The 18,706-nt window shown below is 37.4% G+C and overlaps 1 protein-coding gene across 3 annotated transcripts in view; it reads right to left on the reverse strand.

The window, feature by feature from the left end:
• Positions 1-2,016: 2,016 nt before the first annotated feature.
• The window catches only part of C3H8orf89 (chromosome 3 C8orf89 homolog), a 61,945-nt gene continuing 45,255 nt past the window's right edge, over positions 2,017-18,706 (reverse strand). For all 3 annotated transcript variants that reach the window (XM_016431466.2, XM_007486970.2, XM_007486971.2), the window contains one exon: positions 2,017-2,367. In XM_016431466.2, coding sequence (XP_016286952.1) covers positions 2,225-2,367 — 143 coding nt within the window. In that variant the 3' untranslated portion in view covers positions 2,017-2,224. The remainder of the gene's footprint in view (positions 2,368-18,706) is intronic.

Genomic DNA, 18,706 nt, shown 5'->3' on the forward strand with positions numbered 1-18,706 from the left:
ATGGAGATTGGAACTCTGTCAGGGGGTGAGCTTCATTTCACAAGATCAGCATTTAGGGTGGGCTAGGCAGTCTCCTTACCCCTTTCCCTTTCACACTTCCCTCTTTTTACTAATATTCCAATTAAATAAAATTGTTTAAAACTGCTAATAGTTTTCCTGACTTAAGGGATAATAATCAGTGACAACTTTTTATAACTCTCTTATTTTGCCAAAACCATTATAGTAGCTAGGTGGCACAGTGGATACAGCACCAGGCCTGGAGTAAGTCCTGAGCTCAAAAACAGCATCAGATGCTATGTGAACCTGGGCAAGTCACTTAATCTTATTTGTCTCAGTTTCCCCATCTGTCAAATGAACTACAGAAGGAAATGGTAAATCGCTCCAGTATCTTTACTAAGAAAACCTCAAATGGGGTCATGACGTCTGACAAGACTAATAACAAACCTCAACCATGGAGGTAATTAATCTTAGATTTAACACTTTCAGGGAATCAAAGAGGCAGAAGCAGATCCCATAACACTATGGCTAAACCAGAGCAATATAACATTCCTCCTGAGAGTGCAATCCTGACTGACTAAACCAGGGGCTGAAAATTGTAAAAGACTGAAGCTCTTCATCAAAGAGTGAGCCCAGGAATTTCAGAGGATCAAGTCATCCAGGAGAGAACTGAGCTGAGAAGAGCCTGATGATGGAGTGACTTGTCCACTCCTGTCTGGCAGCAGTTGTGCCCAGTAGCCAAGTAACCTGTCTAGTCCAACTGACCAATGATTGAGCCTTCTAAGGAGAATTTTGTTCAACACTCTTTGACCGAGCCCAGTAAGCAGATTGACCCATCCAGCCAAGACATCACACTGTCTTGAGTAAATTTAATAAAGGTAGACTGAGGTATAGACTCTTAACAGTGATGGGGATCAACAAAGTTGGTGAATAGCCACCTCTGTTAGGACTGAGTGTAGGCTGACGTGGTCTTTTAAACCTAAGTGTGTCTTTTCCTGCTTGTCCAGACCAGTACATCATTTGGACCTCCCCTGACAAGGTAAAACAATCTCATGAAAGACATTTTAATGAGGAAGTGGGATAAGAGTTACCTGAACCCCTCTCCAAAACTTCCTCTTGGGAGATGGAAGTAATCCTCAGGTGATAGGCTTAGTCTGGCAGACATGGGGGTAGTTTATACCCACTTTGATTAAATCAACTTGATCTTAAAATCAAATTGAATTTGAATAAGTGGGTGGTAGGTGAGGTTGCAGAGGTAGACACAACAGGGGTGGTGATTCAATTAGTCTTGAGAGGAGGTAATTTCAAGATAAAAGTTCTGTCTTTAAGTATATTTAAAAAAAATTAAAATCCACTTTTAATTTCTCCCTCTATGAGGAACAAACCCAGATGAATGGCTCATCCAAAAGAGGGAAAGGGGAGGAAATTGTGGAGTTGAATCCAAGGAATGTAGCTTGTGGGAAATGGTTGGGCTGGAGGCTTTGAGGGTTTTTTTTTGCTCTGCCATCCAAGCAGAGGGGAAGAAGTTCTGATGAGGCATGAATACCAAAGTTGATGCAATTACTGGGGTAACAAGTAATGTTTTTTTATGACACTGGAAAAAATGCTTTTCCAAAGAACTACATCTACTTCTAACCGATTAAGTGGAAGTACACACATTGGGGGTTCATGAGGTAGTGTTGGGAGGATAGCCACTCAAGGGTTACCTCTAGAACCCCAGCAGCCCCACTTCTGGGTATCCAATGTGCCAATGTCAGTGTGAGTTGGAGGAGTGAGCCTAGAGAGAGGTGGTATGTGTAGCCAAAGGATAATTTCCCTTATAAAACCATGCACTAAATATAATGCTTACAAATACATCCATACTAATAGTCCATATTTAAAGGCATTACTGATAGAAAGCACACAAAGTATAGTGAATGTTTATGTCATGAGATAGACAAATTTTCTGCTATGAATATTTTCCCAAGAGCTATAAATTTAAATGACTCCTTGTAATGTTCACAAATATTTCACATACTGTTCAGTATATAAACATATAAAATATTTATTTTCTATTTACACTTCCATTTTTAGGTAAATCATTGAACATCATATTATGCATGACTGCAAGAAAAAATAACCCACACCAAAACACACACGCACACGTGAGTGCGCGCACGCGCACACACACACACACACACACACACGACACAAGTGAAGAAAGCAGTATCACCCCAAACAATATATGTCAGCAGTCTGGCAGCTCTCGTTTCTTCTCTTTTTTAAACCTTCTGCTTGTTTCCTGACGAATAGTATCATATTCTAATATGGCCAGTTGAGAAAGTCTCTGCAAATATTGTGGTGGTGCTCCAGTGAGAGGACTTTTAAAACCTTAAAAAGAACACACAGAAACATGAGATTTAAATTAAACACACACACACACACACACACACACACACACACACACACACACACACACACGTATTTGACAAATCTAATTAATAAGTGAAATACTTGCTTCCCAACTGAGCTTCAACTAGGTCTTCAGAGAACATTTTCCCTGAAATAGCAATGCTACTTACTACCTAGCACCTATCCAGCAAGACCACAAGGTGGTAAATGTAAGACACTTTGAAAGAAATGATTAATATATCACGGAGATTTTGTCAAATGCCCTTGTTAAAGGTGGTGGGGAGGAAGGGAATGTGAGGTGAAGGAATGTGATTAATATTAATAAGCAGCAGAACCCCAGTAATACAAAGTTAAAAGGAACAATTGTCCTTAAGATGATCAGTAACTCGCTGATAGCCACTTTGTTATTTTCCCCCACTCATTCTCTTGACTCTTTCTACTCAACTTAGCCAGTCTCCCTAAAGGATGAAGTAAAGTGGTACATGCTAGGAAGCCTGATAATTGAGACTATATTAACCCTGCTCCTTCAGTAAAGTATAAATACAAATATGATACTTTTCTATACTACCATCTGCCAAAGTTTCAATAGCTCCAAAGTGTCAAGGGTCTTTTCCTCTAATTTTCCTAATATACATATTTGGTTCGGTTTAATAATGAGACATACTGCTATTTTGTATCTAGTAGCACAGTGGATAAAACCCTGGCCCTGGAGTCAGGAAGACATTCAAATCTGGCCTCAGACACTTGCTATGTGCCCCTGGTCAAGTCACTTAGCCTCTGTCTGCCTTAGTTTCCTTAGCTCTAATACAGAGATAATAGCACCTGCTTCTCATCTTTGTTGTGAAGATATCAGTGTTATTTATCATCATCATCTGATTCATGGAGGCACTGATAGCTGTAGTAGAAATGAAAAGAAGGCAGCACAGGATAGAGAAAGTTTACCTTACCTGAAAATTTTTGATAGAAATAGGCTGAAAAGCTGGACATGATCCAACATATCCTAGGTTTTAGGAGAACAGAAAACAAAGTAAAAGGATGAAGGGCAGTTGGGTAGTGTGGTGGATAGAGCACCAGGCCTGGAGCTGGGAGGTCCTGGGTTCAACTGAGGTCAGGAGGACATAAGACACTTCCCAATTGTGTGACCCTGACCAAGTCACTTAACCATGTCTGCCTAGCTCTTGCTGCTCTTCTGAATTACGATCATTACCAGGACTGAAGGTAAGAGTTCTAAAAATAAAGTAAAAGGACAAGACAATGATTTAAATTTCTACCAAGACAATTTAGCCCAAAGGGATAGGAAGGATTGTTGCAGGCAGGAAGGGGAGTGACAAGGCCTGCCACCATCATTGGTACTGGATCAGGGCATTCCTGTTATGGATGCAAGGAAGCACTTTCCATACAATTTATAGCACTGGCATATCAAACCAGGGTCATACGGCCAGTGTGGATCAGAGGCATAACTAGAATCGAGGTCCTTCTGATTCTAAGATCAGCACTCCATACTTTATCCTCAAGCTGTTTCCCACATTTGAGGACACTAACAGAAAGCTTTTCAGAGGAAGAAAAAGAAACAAAGCATATGGCAGAGTGAAGGAGAATATACATATACAGGGAACTCAAGAATTTAACTTTTTTTTTTGGGAAGAAATGTATGGAAGATAGAAGAAATAGCAAGTAACTGAGAAGGAAAAAAAAAGAACATCACAGTCTTATGAGAAGAGTGTCTGGAGACTCAGAGCCAAGAAGCTCCCAATCAATGCTAAGGAAAATGGACTTTTGTTGGCTATAAAGGAGTAGAAGTGGATAAGAGAAGGAACAGGCCAGTGAGAAGACTGAAAAACCCAACTTCTGACTTGCTTCTCTTTTCTCTGTCAATACTACTAAATAGTCATTTTTTATCTATTATCTCATTTGAGCCTGAAAACACCACTATTCAGAAGTTATAGCTTATTATTATCTCATCTTAAATGAGAAAAATGAAACTCACAGAGTAGAAGTGACTTGTCCCTAGTTCTAGAGCTAGTATGTTAACAAAGATACAAAAGTGAATTTTTTAACAGATGGTAAGAGAGCTTGAGTGGTCCTTGATGACACAAAATATATCCTAGACCAGAAGTATCAAACATGCAGCACATGGTATTCTTGAATGCAGTCTGAATAAGATTAAAATGTAATTGGAGATTATTTAAAGTAAATAAAATAGAATAAAACACAGATAATATTCCATTTCGAAATTAAATCAATAAGAATCTTCATGAGATGAAAAGTCTAAGGTTCAAAATCTAGATTTAGACACTTTCTAGCTGTGTGTAAGTCACTTAATCTCAATTTCTAAACATAAAAGCTCTTCTGACTTGGAACCCATCAATTCTAAGACAGAAGGAAAGGGTTTAAAAAAAAGTATTCTCAGGGTTCTTTAGTTGGCCTCTGTTTCTTTTTAAACTCGACACCATTGTCCTAGCATGCCAAGAAAAGACTAGTGAATGTTATTGCTAAGTCATTCTTTTTTCTTTTAAATTTTTAACTGATGACTTTTAAAAATCATCTTCATTTTGGAATATCATCCTCTCCCCCCTGTCAACCAGACATTCTAACAGAAAAAAGAAAAAAAAAGTTCAGTAAAATTAATCAAAACTTCAAATAAGTCTTCAAATAATTTTCCACATCCAAAATCCCATACTTCTGCAATGAAGGGAGGGAGGAAGATTTTCTCATCTATTCTGATGAACTACTCTTGGAGATCTTGGAAAAAATTTTTGGAGAATGGTAGAGATGCCATAGGACAGAGAAGGATAAATGTTCTGTTCAGAAAAATCACATATTTGAGAGCATTTTTATCTTTATATGCTTAGCACCTCACAGTACAATACTTGGCATATAGTTGGCACATGTAAATGTTTATGGTATTGAATTGAATTGTAACTTCAATTTTCAAAAAAGGAAGAGGATATTGTCTAGAAAATAAGGGTTTCATTTTGATTCCTGATAAAATTCTAACACATTGTTAAGAGAAAAGTTTACAATCATTTGGAAATGGAAATGATGATCACTTAAAGTTAGAAAAATTTTATCCCCTTTTTTGAGAGCTTAACTAAGTTGGTATATGATAGACACATAAATGTAAACAAAAGATTTAACAAAGTTTCTCATGTTATATTTGTGAACAAACTGAGAATTGTAGTATAGTTACATTGATTTGGAATTGGATGAATAAGACCAAGAAAATTAGTAGGTTTGTGAATTTGGAGAGTGGTCTCTAGGACAGTGCCCAATAATCAATGATTTGGACAAAGATATCATGCTTTTCAAATTTTCAGACATGGAATAGGGGGGATAAGGAGGCTATCCAAGACAGGTTACAAAAACATTTCAACAGTATGGAAGAAAGAGCTGAATCAAGTAGGATAAAATTTCATTGGAATGAATGTCCTACACTGCTGTTTAAATATCAACTTAAATACAAGACTGAAGAATTAAAAATAGATCTGGGTGTTTTGGTAGACTAAAGCACAATACATGAGAATAGTATGACATGGCAACCAGAAGTTAATGAAATCTAAGGTTTCATTGGGAGACATGGTGCCCAGAATGAGGAAGGCCATGGTCAAAACACATGTGATGTGTTAAGTATACCACAATTTAGGAAGAATGTTGACACATTGGAGTATATACAAAAACATACCATATGGTTTTACATGTGTCTTTGTTCAAGACCTATTACCATATTATTGATATTTGCACTGGGGTGATCATTTAGGGTTTATAACCCCAATCATATCCCCATTGATACATGTGATCAAGCAGTTGTTTTTCTTCTTCATTTCTACTCCCACAGATTTTCCTCTGAATGTGGATAGTGTTCTTTCTCATAAGTCCTTCAGAAATTTCCTGGATCATTGTATTGCTGCTAGTAGAGAAGTCCATTACATTTGATTGTACCAAGATGTAACAGTCTCTGTGTACAATGTTCTCCTGATTCTGCTCCTTTCACTCTGCATCAATTCTTGGAGGTCATTCCAATTCACACGGAATTCCTCCACTTCATTGTTTCTTTGAGCAACAATAGTATTCCATCACCAACAGATACCACAATTTGTTCAGTCATTCCCCAATTGACGGGCATCCCCTCATTTTCTAATTTTTTTTGCCACCACAAAGGACAACTATGAATATTCTTATACAAGTCTTTTTTCCTTATTATCTCTTTGGGGTACAAACCCAGCAGTGGTATGGATGGATCAAAGGGTAGTTGGTCTTTTAGTGCCCTTTTGGAATAGTTCCAAATTACCTTCCAGAACGTTTGGATCAATTCACAACTCCACCAGCAATGCATTCATAAATGTCCCAATTTTGCTAAATCCCCTCCAACATTTATTACTTTCCTTTGCTGTAATATTAGTCAATCTTCTAGGTGTGAGGTGGTACCTCAGAGTTGTTTTGATTTGCATTTCTCTGATTACAAGAGATTTAGAACATTTTTTCATTTGTTTATTGATACTTTGGATTTCTTTATCTGAAAATTGTCAATTCATGTCCCTTGCCCATTTATCAACTGGGGAATGGCTTGATTTTTTGAACAATTAAGCTCCTTATAAATTTGAGTAATTAGACTTTTGTCAGAATTTTTTGTTTACAAATATTTTCCCCAATTTGTTGCTTTCCTTCTAATTTTAGTTGCATTGGTTTTGTTTGTACAAAACCTTTTTAATTTAATGTAATCGAAATTATTTATTTTACATTTTGTAATTTTTTCTAACTCTTCCTTGGTCTTAAAAATCTTTCCTTTCCCAAAGATCTGGCAGATAAGCTATTCTGTGTTCATCTAATTTACTTATAGTTTCATTCTTTATATTTGTCATTCGGGGTGTATGGGGTGCTCAGGGAGGGGTAGTATCTCTGGTATGGAGGGCTTGTCGTGCCCTCCTAGGGCAGCTCTCCAGCCTCTGACCCTCACCTGACACCCAGCTCTCACTTGTGGCTCCCAGTAGCTGCTAGCACACGGCAGCGGCCACACCCCGGGCAACAGCTTCAACAGGCTGGCTAAACCTTGTGAGGGTAGCCATTGGGTCATGGTGGACCCCTGGTGAACCAGGGTTTTGCTCACCCAGCATGTGAAGACTGCTTCGGCCGAACAGATGGAAGAAACCAATAAGAAGGTTCAATGGCTGAGATGGCGACGCAGCAAAGCACTGTGGAGTGCTTAGGGCGTGTTGGAGCACAAAGGACAACACGGCCATCCAATGCAGCTGAGGAAGTCTCCAGGTGTAATGATTTTTCGTGCCACTGGACACAGGCTTCCAACGCCGAGAGAGTGGGACTGTCTCTGTGCATTGACTTTTCCACTTAAATCTCCTTCACTCACAAGTGTCTTTGTGCACACTCATCTATACACCAAAGATGAAAACGCACAAAGACAATCGTCATCCTCTGTTTCCGAGAGACTACTACTATTTGTCATTCACTCATTCTCAGTTTATCTTGGTGTAGGGTATTAGATGCTGATCGAAGCTTAATCTCTCCCATGCTATCTTCCAATTTTCCCAGCAGTTTTTGTCAAACAGTGAATTTTTGTCCCCAAAGTTGGGATCTCTGGGCTTATCATAGACTGTCTTGCTAAGGTCACTTACCCCAAGTCTATTCCACTGATCCTCTCTTCTGTCTCTTAGCCAGTACCATATTGTTTTGATGACCACTACTTTATAGTATAGTTTGAGGTACGGTACTGCTAGGTCACCTTCTTCCACATTTTTTTTCAACATTTCCCTTGATATTCTTGATTTTTTGTTCTTCCAAATGAACTTGGCTATAGTTTTTTTCTAATTCAGTAAAAAAGATTCTTGGTAGTTTAATGGGTATGGCACTAAATAAGTAAATTAGTTTGGTTAGGATTGTCATTTTTATAATGTTAGTTCATCCTACCCATGAGTAATTAATGTTTTTCCAATTATTTAGATCTAGTTTTAATTGTGTGGATTGTGTTTTGTAGTTGTGTTCAAATAGTTCCTGTGTTTGTCTTGGCAGATAGATTCCTAAGTATTTTATATTGTCTAGGGTGATTTTAAATGGAATTGCTCTTTCCAATTCTTGTTGCTGAGATGTATTGGAAATATATAGAAATACTGATGACTTATTTTGTATCTTGCAACTTTCTAAAGTTGTTGATTATTTCCACTAGCTTTTTGATGGATTCTCTAGGATTCTTTAAGTAGACCATCAAATCATTTGCAAAGAGTGATAGCTTGGTCTCCTCATTACCTATTTTAATACCTTCAATTTCTTTTTCTTCACTAATTCCTATGGCTAGTGTTTCTAGTACAATGTTAAATAATAGAGGTGATAATGGGCATCCTTGTTTCACTCCTGATCTTATTGGGAAGGCTTCTAATTTATCCCCATGGCAGATGATACTTGCTGATGGTTTTAGATATATACTATTTATTATACTTAGGAAAGGCCCTTCTATTCCTATACTTTCTAGTGTTTTCAATAGGAATGAGTGTTGTATTTTCTCAAAGGCTTTTTCTGCATCTATTGAGATAATCATGTGATTTTTGTCAGTTTGCTTGTTGATATGGTCAATTATGTGGATGGTTTTCCTAATATTAAACAATCCTTGCATTCCTGGTATAAATCTCACCTGATCATAATGAATGACTCTCATGATCACTTGCTGTAGTCTTTTTCCAATAATCTATTTTAAATGCTTGCATCTATGTTCATTAAGGAGATTGATCTATAGTTTTCTTTCTCTGTGTCTGACCTGCCTGGTTTTGGAATCAGTATCATATTTGTGTCATAAAAGGAATTTGGTAGAACTCCTTTGCAAATTATGTCAAATAGTTTGTATAGTATTGGGATTAGTTGTTCTTTGAATATTTGATAGAATTCACTTGTGAATCCATCAGGCCCTGGGGATTTTTTCTTAGGGAGTTCTTTTTTTTTTTTTTAAACCCTTACCTTCCATCTTGGAGTCAATACTGTGTATTGGCTCCAAGGCAGAAGAGTGGTAAGGGCTAGGCAATGGGGGTCAAGTGACTTGCCCAGGGTCACACAACTGGGAAGTGTCTGAGGTCAGATTTGAACCTAGGACCTCCCGTCTCTAGGCCTAGCTCTCAACACACTGTGCTACCCAGCTGCCCCCCTTAGGGAGTTCTTTAATGGCATGTTCAATTTCTTTTTTCTGATATGGGGTTATTTAAGTATTCTATTTCTTCTTCTGTTATTCTAGGCAATTTACATTTTTGTAAATATTCATCCATATCACCTAGACTGCCATATAATTGGGCAAAATAGTTTTTAATGATTGCCTTAATTTCCTCATCATTAGAAGTAAGGTCTCCCTTTTCATCTTGGATACTGTTAATTTGGTTTTCTTCTTTTCTTTTTTTATTAGATTGATCAGTACTTTATCTATTTTATTTGTTTTTTCAAAGTACCAGCTTCTAGCCTTATTTGTTAATTCAATAGTTCTTTCACTTTCAATTTTATTAATTTCTCCTTTAGTTTTTAGGATCTCTAATTTAGTTTTTATCTAGGAATTTTTAATTTGTTCCCTTTCAAGTTTTGATTTGCATGCCCAGTTCTTTGACCTCTGCCCTCCCTAATTTGTTCATATATGAACTCAAGGATATAAATTTTCCCCTGAGTACTGCTTTGGCTGCATCCTGTAGATTTTGAAAGGATGTCTCAAAATTGTCATTTTCTTCAATGAAATTATTACTTGTTTCTTGTATCTAGATCTGATAGAGGAAGGTTCAGGTCTCCAACTAGTATAGTTTTACTATCTATTTCCTCCTTCAACTCCACTAGTTTCTCCTGTAGAAATTTAGATACTATACTATTTCATGCATACATTTTGAGTACTGATATTTCCTCATTGTCCATACTGCCTTTTATCAGGATGTAATTACCTTCTGTGATAAGAGACATGAAAAGAGAGGTTTTGCAGGACTTGTGGGCCAAGATACAAGGACCAAGGCTGGAAAACTAGCTGTCAATTGAAAGAAGGTTCCAAACGAATGTTCCCAGGAGTGGCAGTTGGGGTTTTGCTGGCCACACTGAGAAGAGAAACTTGGCTTTTGGACTTTGTCTCACTCAGTCTCTCTGACTCTGGGTAGTTGAAGCTGACAAGAAAAAGAAACTTGGCTTTTGGGTTGGTGCTCTATTTGAGAGTTGAACTGGCCAGGAGAAACTGAGAGACTTTGAACTTTGTTTTTCTTTCTGGGGTTGAGCTGAGAGACCTTGATGATTTTGTGAGAAAGAAGAAAGAAGATTTAAAAGGCTGTTGTCCTCCATCTCCCTAACTGTCTAAGAGTCACAGTTTGTGACTGGACTACTTTCTCAATCCTTCATTTAGATTAGGGAAATCCTCATCCCTCTTACCTCAGTTTCCCATCCTGTTATCCCAATAAACCCCTTGACTGAGAAAGCAACTAGAGTATCTTTATAGTTCACTCAGGAGGGAGGGAAGAAGCAAAGGGCTTCAAGAAGATTGGGAGATGAGGGTGGCAGGAGGAAGAGGGTTGGTTAAGGGAGGGAGTGAGGTAGGAAGGAGGTTAGGAAATAGATTGATCCATCAGCCATCAGTAGGGATCAATAGGCAGAACCCCAGAGCAACCCCCAAAGCATCCCCCAGAGTAGCACCCTCTGTGTACCAGTATCTCTGTGTATCAGCATCCCTTAGCATCTCTCATTCCTACCTCCATTATGAATAAGCAGCCTCAGGTTCTTGTAGCAGCCCTCTCTAGTCAAAGCTGGAGAACAGCAGTCATTGCAAGAATAAACAGGGTTTCCCTCAGTTTACCTCTCTATTTCTAGAAGTAATGAGTTTCCCTCAGTTTCCTTACTCTATTTCAAGTAAAGAAAGTTTACCATCCATTTTATTATTCTGTTTCAATCAGTAATAGTTTTCTTTCAATTTACTTCTTCTATTTCAACTTCCCTCCTGAGTGAACTATAAAGATTCTCTAGTTGCTTTCTCAGTCAAGGGATTTATTGAGATAACAGGATGGGAAACTGAGGTAAGAGGGATGAGGATTTCCCTAATCTAAATGAAGGATTGAGAAAGTAGTCCAGTCACAAACTGTGACTCTTAGACAGTTAGGGAGATGGAGGATAACAGCCTTTTAAATCTTCTTTCTTCTTTCTCACAAAATCATCAAGGTCTCTCAGCTCAACCCCAGAAAGAAAAACAAAGTTCAAAGTCTCTCAGTTTCTCCTGGCCAGTTCAACTCTCAAATAGAGCACCAACCCAAAAGCCAAGTTTCTTTTTCTTGTCAGCTTCAACTACCCAGAGTCAGAGAGACTGAGACAAAGTCCAAAAGCCAAGTTTCTCTTCTCAGTGTGGCCAGCAAAACCCCAACTGCCACTCCTGGGAACATTCGTTTGGAACCTTCTTTCAATTGACAGCTAGTTTTCCAGCCTTGGTCCTTGCATCTTGGCCCACAAGTCCTACAAAACCTCTCTCTCTTCATGTCTCTATCACACTTCCCTGTCTCTTTTGATCAGATTTATTTTTTACTTTGGCTTTGTCTGATATGACTGTGACTCCTGCCTTCTTTTTCTCAGTTGATGCCCTATAGATCTTGCTCTAGCCTTTTATCTTTATTCTGTGAGTGTCTATATATAATATATTATATATATATAATAAAGGAATATATTGTGGAAGAGAGAAATTGGGAAGCATGCAAAAAGGCAGAAGCAGTAGCTGAGTGATGACCTGCAGTCAAACGAGAGAGTTTTATTTGGAATGTTACCGGGCAACCCAACTGCTTGGTAGACCCTATGTGGCTTGTCTGAGGGAAGAAGGCTAGTTTTTCCTCTCTTGGTCTTTGGAGACTTAAGCTGAAGGAAGTCTTGTGACTTTGAAGGCAGAAGAAAGAAGGACAAAAGTCCAGATATCTCTCTGACTTTCTCTGTTGATGATAGTGACTGAACTTCCAGACCTATCACCTATTTCTCTCAATTGAACTATATTCCAACATCCTCCAATCTAAGGCTCATCCTAGTGATAGTGAAATCCCCAACCCTCTTACCTCCATTCTTTATCCTTTCCTATCTTCCCCAAATAAACCCCTTACATAAGATAAAGAATAGAAAGAGTATTTCATTTGAAACATCATAAACTCACCCCTGAGTTGATTTAGAAGAAGAGAGAAGAAGAAGAAGGAAGAAGGGAGGGGAGGAAAAGGGAGGCTGAAAGAAGGAGGAAGGAGGAAGAGGGAGGAGGGAAAGATAGAAGAAATAGGATAACTGGATGATCTGTTAGTTATCAATTACCAATCAATATAGTCCCTTATTATTATTTATTATACTATCGGCCTCATATGTGTTTCTTGTAGACAACATATAGTAGGATTTTGGTTTCTAATCCACTCTGCTATTTGCTTTTGTTTTATGGTGAGTTCATTCCATTCACATTCAGAGTTATGATAACTACCTCTGTATTCCCCAACATTTTGATAACCTCTCCTAGTTCTTCCCTTTCTTCTTTCACTATATCTTTTTAAACCAATGGTTTGCTTTTAATCAGTCCCCCTAATCCCCATCCTTATTATACTTCCCTTTCTGCCCCTCCCTTTTTGTTGCCTTATTTTTTTAGTGTTTATTAAGTTTCCTCCCCCCCTCCCCTTTTCCCTCCTTTATTGTACTCCTGCCCCAAACCCCCCCCCCTTAGTTTTTCCCTTTTCACTTTCCCTGTATGGTAAGATAGAATTCTATGCCCCAATGGATCTAGATGCTCTTCTCTCTCAGAATTGATTTCACTGAGAGTAAGGTTTACATATTTCCTAGTAGCACTCTCTTCCTCTCCTTCTTATAATAGTATTCTTCCCCTTCCCTTACTATGTGCCTCTTTGTGTGATATAGCTTATCCTATTTATCTTATTCCTTCAAGTTTCTGTTAGTGCCATCTTCTATTCCCTACTCCCTTTCTCTTTTTTATTTTGCATATCATCTTAGACCACTTATTATCCCAATCTTTACCTATGAATAATTCTTCTAATTACTATAATAGTGAATATTTTTGAGTTACAAACATCATTTTTCCAAATAGTAATATAAACAATTTAATCTTACTGAAGCCCTTAAAGAAGAAAATTTGGATAAAGAAAAACATTTTCCCCCTTTCCTCTCTCTTTTTTTATTTACCTTTTCATGTTTCTCTTGATCTTTCTGTTTCAATATCAAACTTTCCACTTAGTTCTGGTCTTTTCTTTACAAATACTTGTTAATCTTCTATTTTGTTGAATGCCCACACTTTCCAATGGAAGTATATAGTCAGTTTTGTTGGGTAGGTGATCCTTAGTTGAAGACCCAATTCTCTTGACTTCCTGAATATCATATTCCAAGCCTTGCAGGCCTTTACTGTAGAAGCTGCCAGATCTTGTGTGATCCTGATTGGTGCTCCTTGATATCTGAATTGTCTCTTTTTGGCTTCTTGTAAAATTTTCCTTAGCTTAGAAGCTCTTAAATTTGGCAATTACATTCCGGGGAGTTGTCTTTTGAGGATTTAGTGTACAGGATGTTCTATGAACTCTTTCAATGTCTATTTTGCCCTCTTGTTCAAGAACATCAGAGCAGTTTTCTTGGATAACTTTTTTGTAATATGATGTCAAGGTTTCGGTTTATTTCTGGGTTTTCGGGTAGACCAGTGATTCTCAAATTGTCTCTTTTTGGTTTTCTTGGTCAGTCATCTTCTCAGTGAGATATTTCATGTTTCCTTCTATTTTGTCAATCTTTTGATTTTGATTTATTAATTCTTGCTGTTTTGTGAGATCATTGGCTTCTAATTGCCCAATTCTGTTCTTTAAAGACAGGTTTTCCACCATAATCTTTTGATTTTTGGCTAAAAGCTTTTGATTTTCCTTTTGGTTTGGTCTATCCTACTTTTCATGGCTTCTACTGTTTAATTTTGGTCTCTAATTAATTTATCATTTCATTTGATTTCTGGGCTGCTTTCTCCAGTTGAGAGTTCCTGTCTTTTAAACTATTTTCTTTTTGAATTATTTCCCAGTTTTCTTGCCAATATTCTTCCATATTTTTGATAAGCTCCAATTTCAATTCTTGAAGAGCTTGTGGACAATTTCCATTGTTTTTGGAAGGTTTGGATGCATTTATTGGAAGGTACTTTTCTGCTATTTCCTCTGTAGTCCCTTCATACATAAGAATTCAATTTTTTTGTCCTTTTGAGGTAGTCTATAATTGTAGGCATTGAGGAGAGGTAGATTCCTGCATCTAAGCTGCAACCATGTTTACCTGGAATTCCTCTAGATGCAAAAATCTTAAATAGAATACTGGCAAAAAGATTTCAGCAAGTGATCTCAAGGATTATTCACTATGATCAGGTGGGATTTATACTAGGAATGCAAGGATGGTTTAATACTAAAACCATACTTGACCATATCAACAACCAAAGCAACAGAAATCACGTTAATAGATGCCCAAAAAGCCTTTGAGAAAATACAACACTCATTCCTATGGAAAAACACTAGAAAGTATAGGAATAGAAGGTCTTTTCCTAAGAATAATAAAGAGTATATATATCTAAAACCATCAGCAAGAATAATCTACAATGGGGATAAATTAGAAACCTTCCCAATAAGATCAGAAGTGAAACAAGGATGTGTGGAAGAGAGAAAATGGGAAAGCATGCAACAAGAGTTTGGAGCAGCTGAGACTGATGACCTGTCATTCAAACGAGAGTGTTCTATTTGGAATGTGACCGGGAAAGGCAGTTGGAAGCCAGACCAACTGAAGGCTGAATTTTTGTGGCTTGAAAGAGGGAAGAAGGAGTTGTTCTCTCTTGATTTTGGAGACTGAAGAAGGAAGGACAAAAGTCCAGATATCTCTCTCTCTGACTTGCTCTGTTGTGATAGTGACTGAACTTCCAGACCTATCAGCCATTTCTCCCAATTGAACTATATTCCACCATCCTCCAATCTAAGACTCATCCTAGTGATAGAGAAACCCCCCAAATCCTCTTTCCTTCCATTTCCTTATCCTTCCCTCTCTTCCCCAATAAACCATTTTATTTAAGATAGAGAAGAAAAAAAAATATTTGAAACATCATAAATTCACCCCGAGTTGATTTAGAAGAAGAGAGAAGAAGAAGGAAGGGGGAGGGGATAGAAAGGGAGGCTGAAGGGAGGGAGGAAAAGGGAGGAAGGGAGGAAGAAAATAGGTAACAGCCTGATCTGTTAGTTATCAATTACCAATCAATATAGTCCCTTATTACTACTTATTACAGATGCCCATTATCACCTCTATTATTTAACATTGTACTAGAAACACTAACAGTAGCAATCAAAGAAGAAAAAGAAATTGAAGGTATTAAAATTGGCAATAAGGAGACCAAGTTATCACTCTTAGCAGATGATTTGATGGTCTACTTAAAAAATCCTAAAGAATCAACTAAAAAAGTAGTAGAAATAATCAACAACTTTAGCAAAGTTGCAGGATACAAAATAAACCCACATAAATCATCAGCATTACTATATATTTCCAACACATCTCAGCAGCAAGAGTTAGAAAGAGAAATCTCATTTAAGATCACCCTAGATAAAATAAAATATTTAGGAAACTATTTGCCAAGACAAACACAGGAACTATATGAACACAACTACAAAACATTTCCACACAATTAAAACTAGATCTAAATAATTGGAAAAAGCATTAATTGCTCATGGGTAGGATGAGCTAACATTAGAAAAATGACATGCCATACCTATTAAATTACAAAGAAACTTTTTTACTGAATTAGAAAAAATCATAACAAAAGGTCAAGAATATCAAGGGAAATGATGAAAAAAATGTGAAGGATGGGGGCCTACCGGTACCAGATATTAAACTTTACTATAAAGCAGTGACCATCAAAACAATCTTGTACTAGCTAAGAAAAAGAAGGGAGGATCAGTGGAATAAACTTGGGGTAAATTACCTCAGCAAGATAGTGTATGATTGTGAACTTTAGATTACTCCACCCTACTTAGTCTAACAAAATCAGGAATGTCTACACCCATACTTAAGGATTAAGTATTTAGGATGATGGCCTATGACAGACATGTGCTAGCAAATGACAAATCAGAAACATATGACAGACCCCTGGGCTGTCCTAAGTCAAGCTAAGCTACCATTGGTACAAGTGAGACGCAGGAAAGTAATGTAAAACTGTCTATATATTTCGCTTCACTTCTCTTTGGCCTCTTTGATGGCAGAGAGGTGGCTGGTGGCAGCTTGCTGAGCGTGTCGGCATCTTGGCATGGCGTCTACTATTGTCTGGGTTTAGTGGTGAGTTTTCCTTGATACCCTACTGGAGGAAGCCTAGTAACCTAGTTCAGGTGAGGCTCTTCTCTGAGCTCTCTCTCGGGGTTTAGGCTGATTTCCCTCCTTTACCTTCCAAACACTATCCTCTTAGAGAAAGTCTCTAATCTTCAAGGATCTTGTGGCGGAGGACTTTGAACTCGCCTCGCACAGGGCAGGAGGGAGAAATCCTATACCTTTCCATCTCTTTTCTCCTTGATTTCTTCCCTATATATTGATTAAACCAACATAGATTTCCAAACTGACTTGGATATTTTATTTGCAATATCCCCTGGCGACCAGAAATCAAACTTAGATTAGGTAACAACCCTAAATTATCCTTGCATAATAATCCCAAAGATCTCAGCTTTGGGGACAAAAACCCACTATTTGACAAAAACTGCTGGGAAAATTAGAAGACAGTATGGGAGAGATTAGATTTAGATCAACATCTCACACTCTACACCAAGATAAACTGAGAATGGGTGAATGACTTGAATATAAAGAAGGAAACCATAAATAAAATAGGTGAACACAGAATAGTGTACCTGTCAAATCTATGGGAAAGGAAAGATTTTAAGACCAAGCAAGAGAAAGAGAATATTATAAAATGTAAAATGACTAATTTTATTTACCTTAAATTATAAAGTTTTTGTATAAACAAAACCAATATAACCAAAATTAGAAGAGAAGCAACAGATCAGGAAAAATTCTTTATAACAAAAACCTGACGACAAAGATCTAATTACTTAAATTTATAAGGAGCTTAATCAATTGTACAAAAAATCAAGCCATTACCAATTGATAAATGGGCAAGGGACATGGATAGGCAATTTTCAGATAAAGAAATCAAAACTATCAATAAGTACATGAAAAAATGTTCTTAATCACCTATAATCAGAGAAATGCAAATCAAAACCACTCCGAGATGCCACCTCACACCTAACAGACTGGCTAATATAACAGCAAAGGAAAATAATAAATGTTGGAGAGAATTGGGACATCATTAATGCATTGCTGGTGGAGTTCTGAATTGATCCAACCATTTTGGAAGGCAATTTGTAACTATGCCCAAAGGGTGTTAAAAGACTGCCTGCCCTTTGATCCAGCCATACCACTGCTGGGTTTGTACCCCAAAGAGATAATAAGGAAAAAGACTTGTACAAAAATAATTATAGCTGTGCTCTTTGTGGTGGCAAAAAATTGGAAAATGAGAGGATGTCCTTTAATTGGGGAATGGCTGAACAAATTGTGGTATCTGTTGGTGATGGCATACTATTGTGCTCAATGAAACAATGAAGTGGAGGAATTCCATGTGAACTGGAACGACCTCCAGGGATTGATGCAGAGTGAAAGGAGGAGAACCAGGAGAATCTTATACACAGAGAATACATTGTGCCACAATCAAACATAATGGACTTCTCTACTAACAGCAATGCAATGATCCAGGACAATTCTGAGAGACTTATGAGAAAGAACGCTATCCACATCCAGAGGAAGAACTGTGGGAGTAGAAATGCAGAAGAAAAACAACTGCTTGATAACATGGTGCGGTGGGGATATGACTGGGGATGTAGATGCTAAATGATCACCCTAGCGTAATTAATAATATGGAAATAGGTTTTGATCAATAACACATATAAAACTCAGTGGAAGTGCTTATTGGCTATGAAAGGGGAATGGAAGAAGGGGGATGGAAAGAACATGATTCATGTAATCATGGAAAAATCTTCTAAATAAATTAAACTTTTTTAAAAAGCATAAGGAAATTTTTAAAAAGAATAGCACAGAGGCATTGAAAACCAATAAGCCAAAATGAATATAGAAACTTCAGAGAATCTTCAAAGATTTTAAATTGCTCCTCCCCAAGAGGGATAAAAAATGAAAAATTGATATTGGTTAAACTAAGTGAAAGCCCAGAAATAAGAGAAATAGAAATAACAGAGAAAATGAAATTATTTCTCAAAATTGTTTTCCAGGTAGAAAGCAGAAAGCTTCAATAATTTTTGAAAAATAGTAA

Source organism: Monodelphis domestica, chromosome 3 (genome assembly GCF_027887165.1).
Source record: "Monodelphis domestica isolate mMonDom1 chromosome 3, mMonDom1.pri, whole genome shotgun sequence".
Taxonomy (NCBI): Eukaryota; Metazoa; Chordata; class Mammalia; order Didelphimorphia; family Didelphidae; genus Monodelphis; species Monodelphis domestica.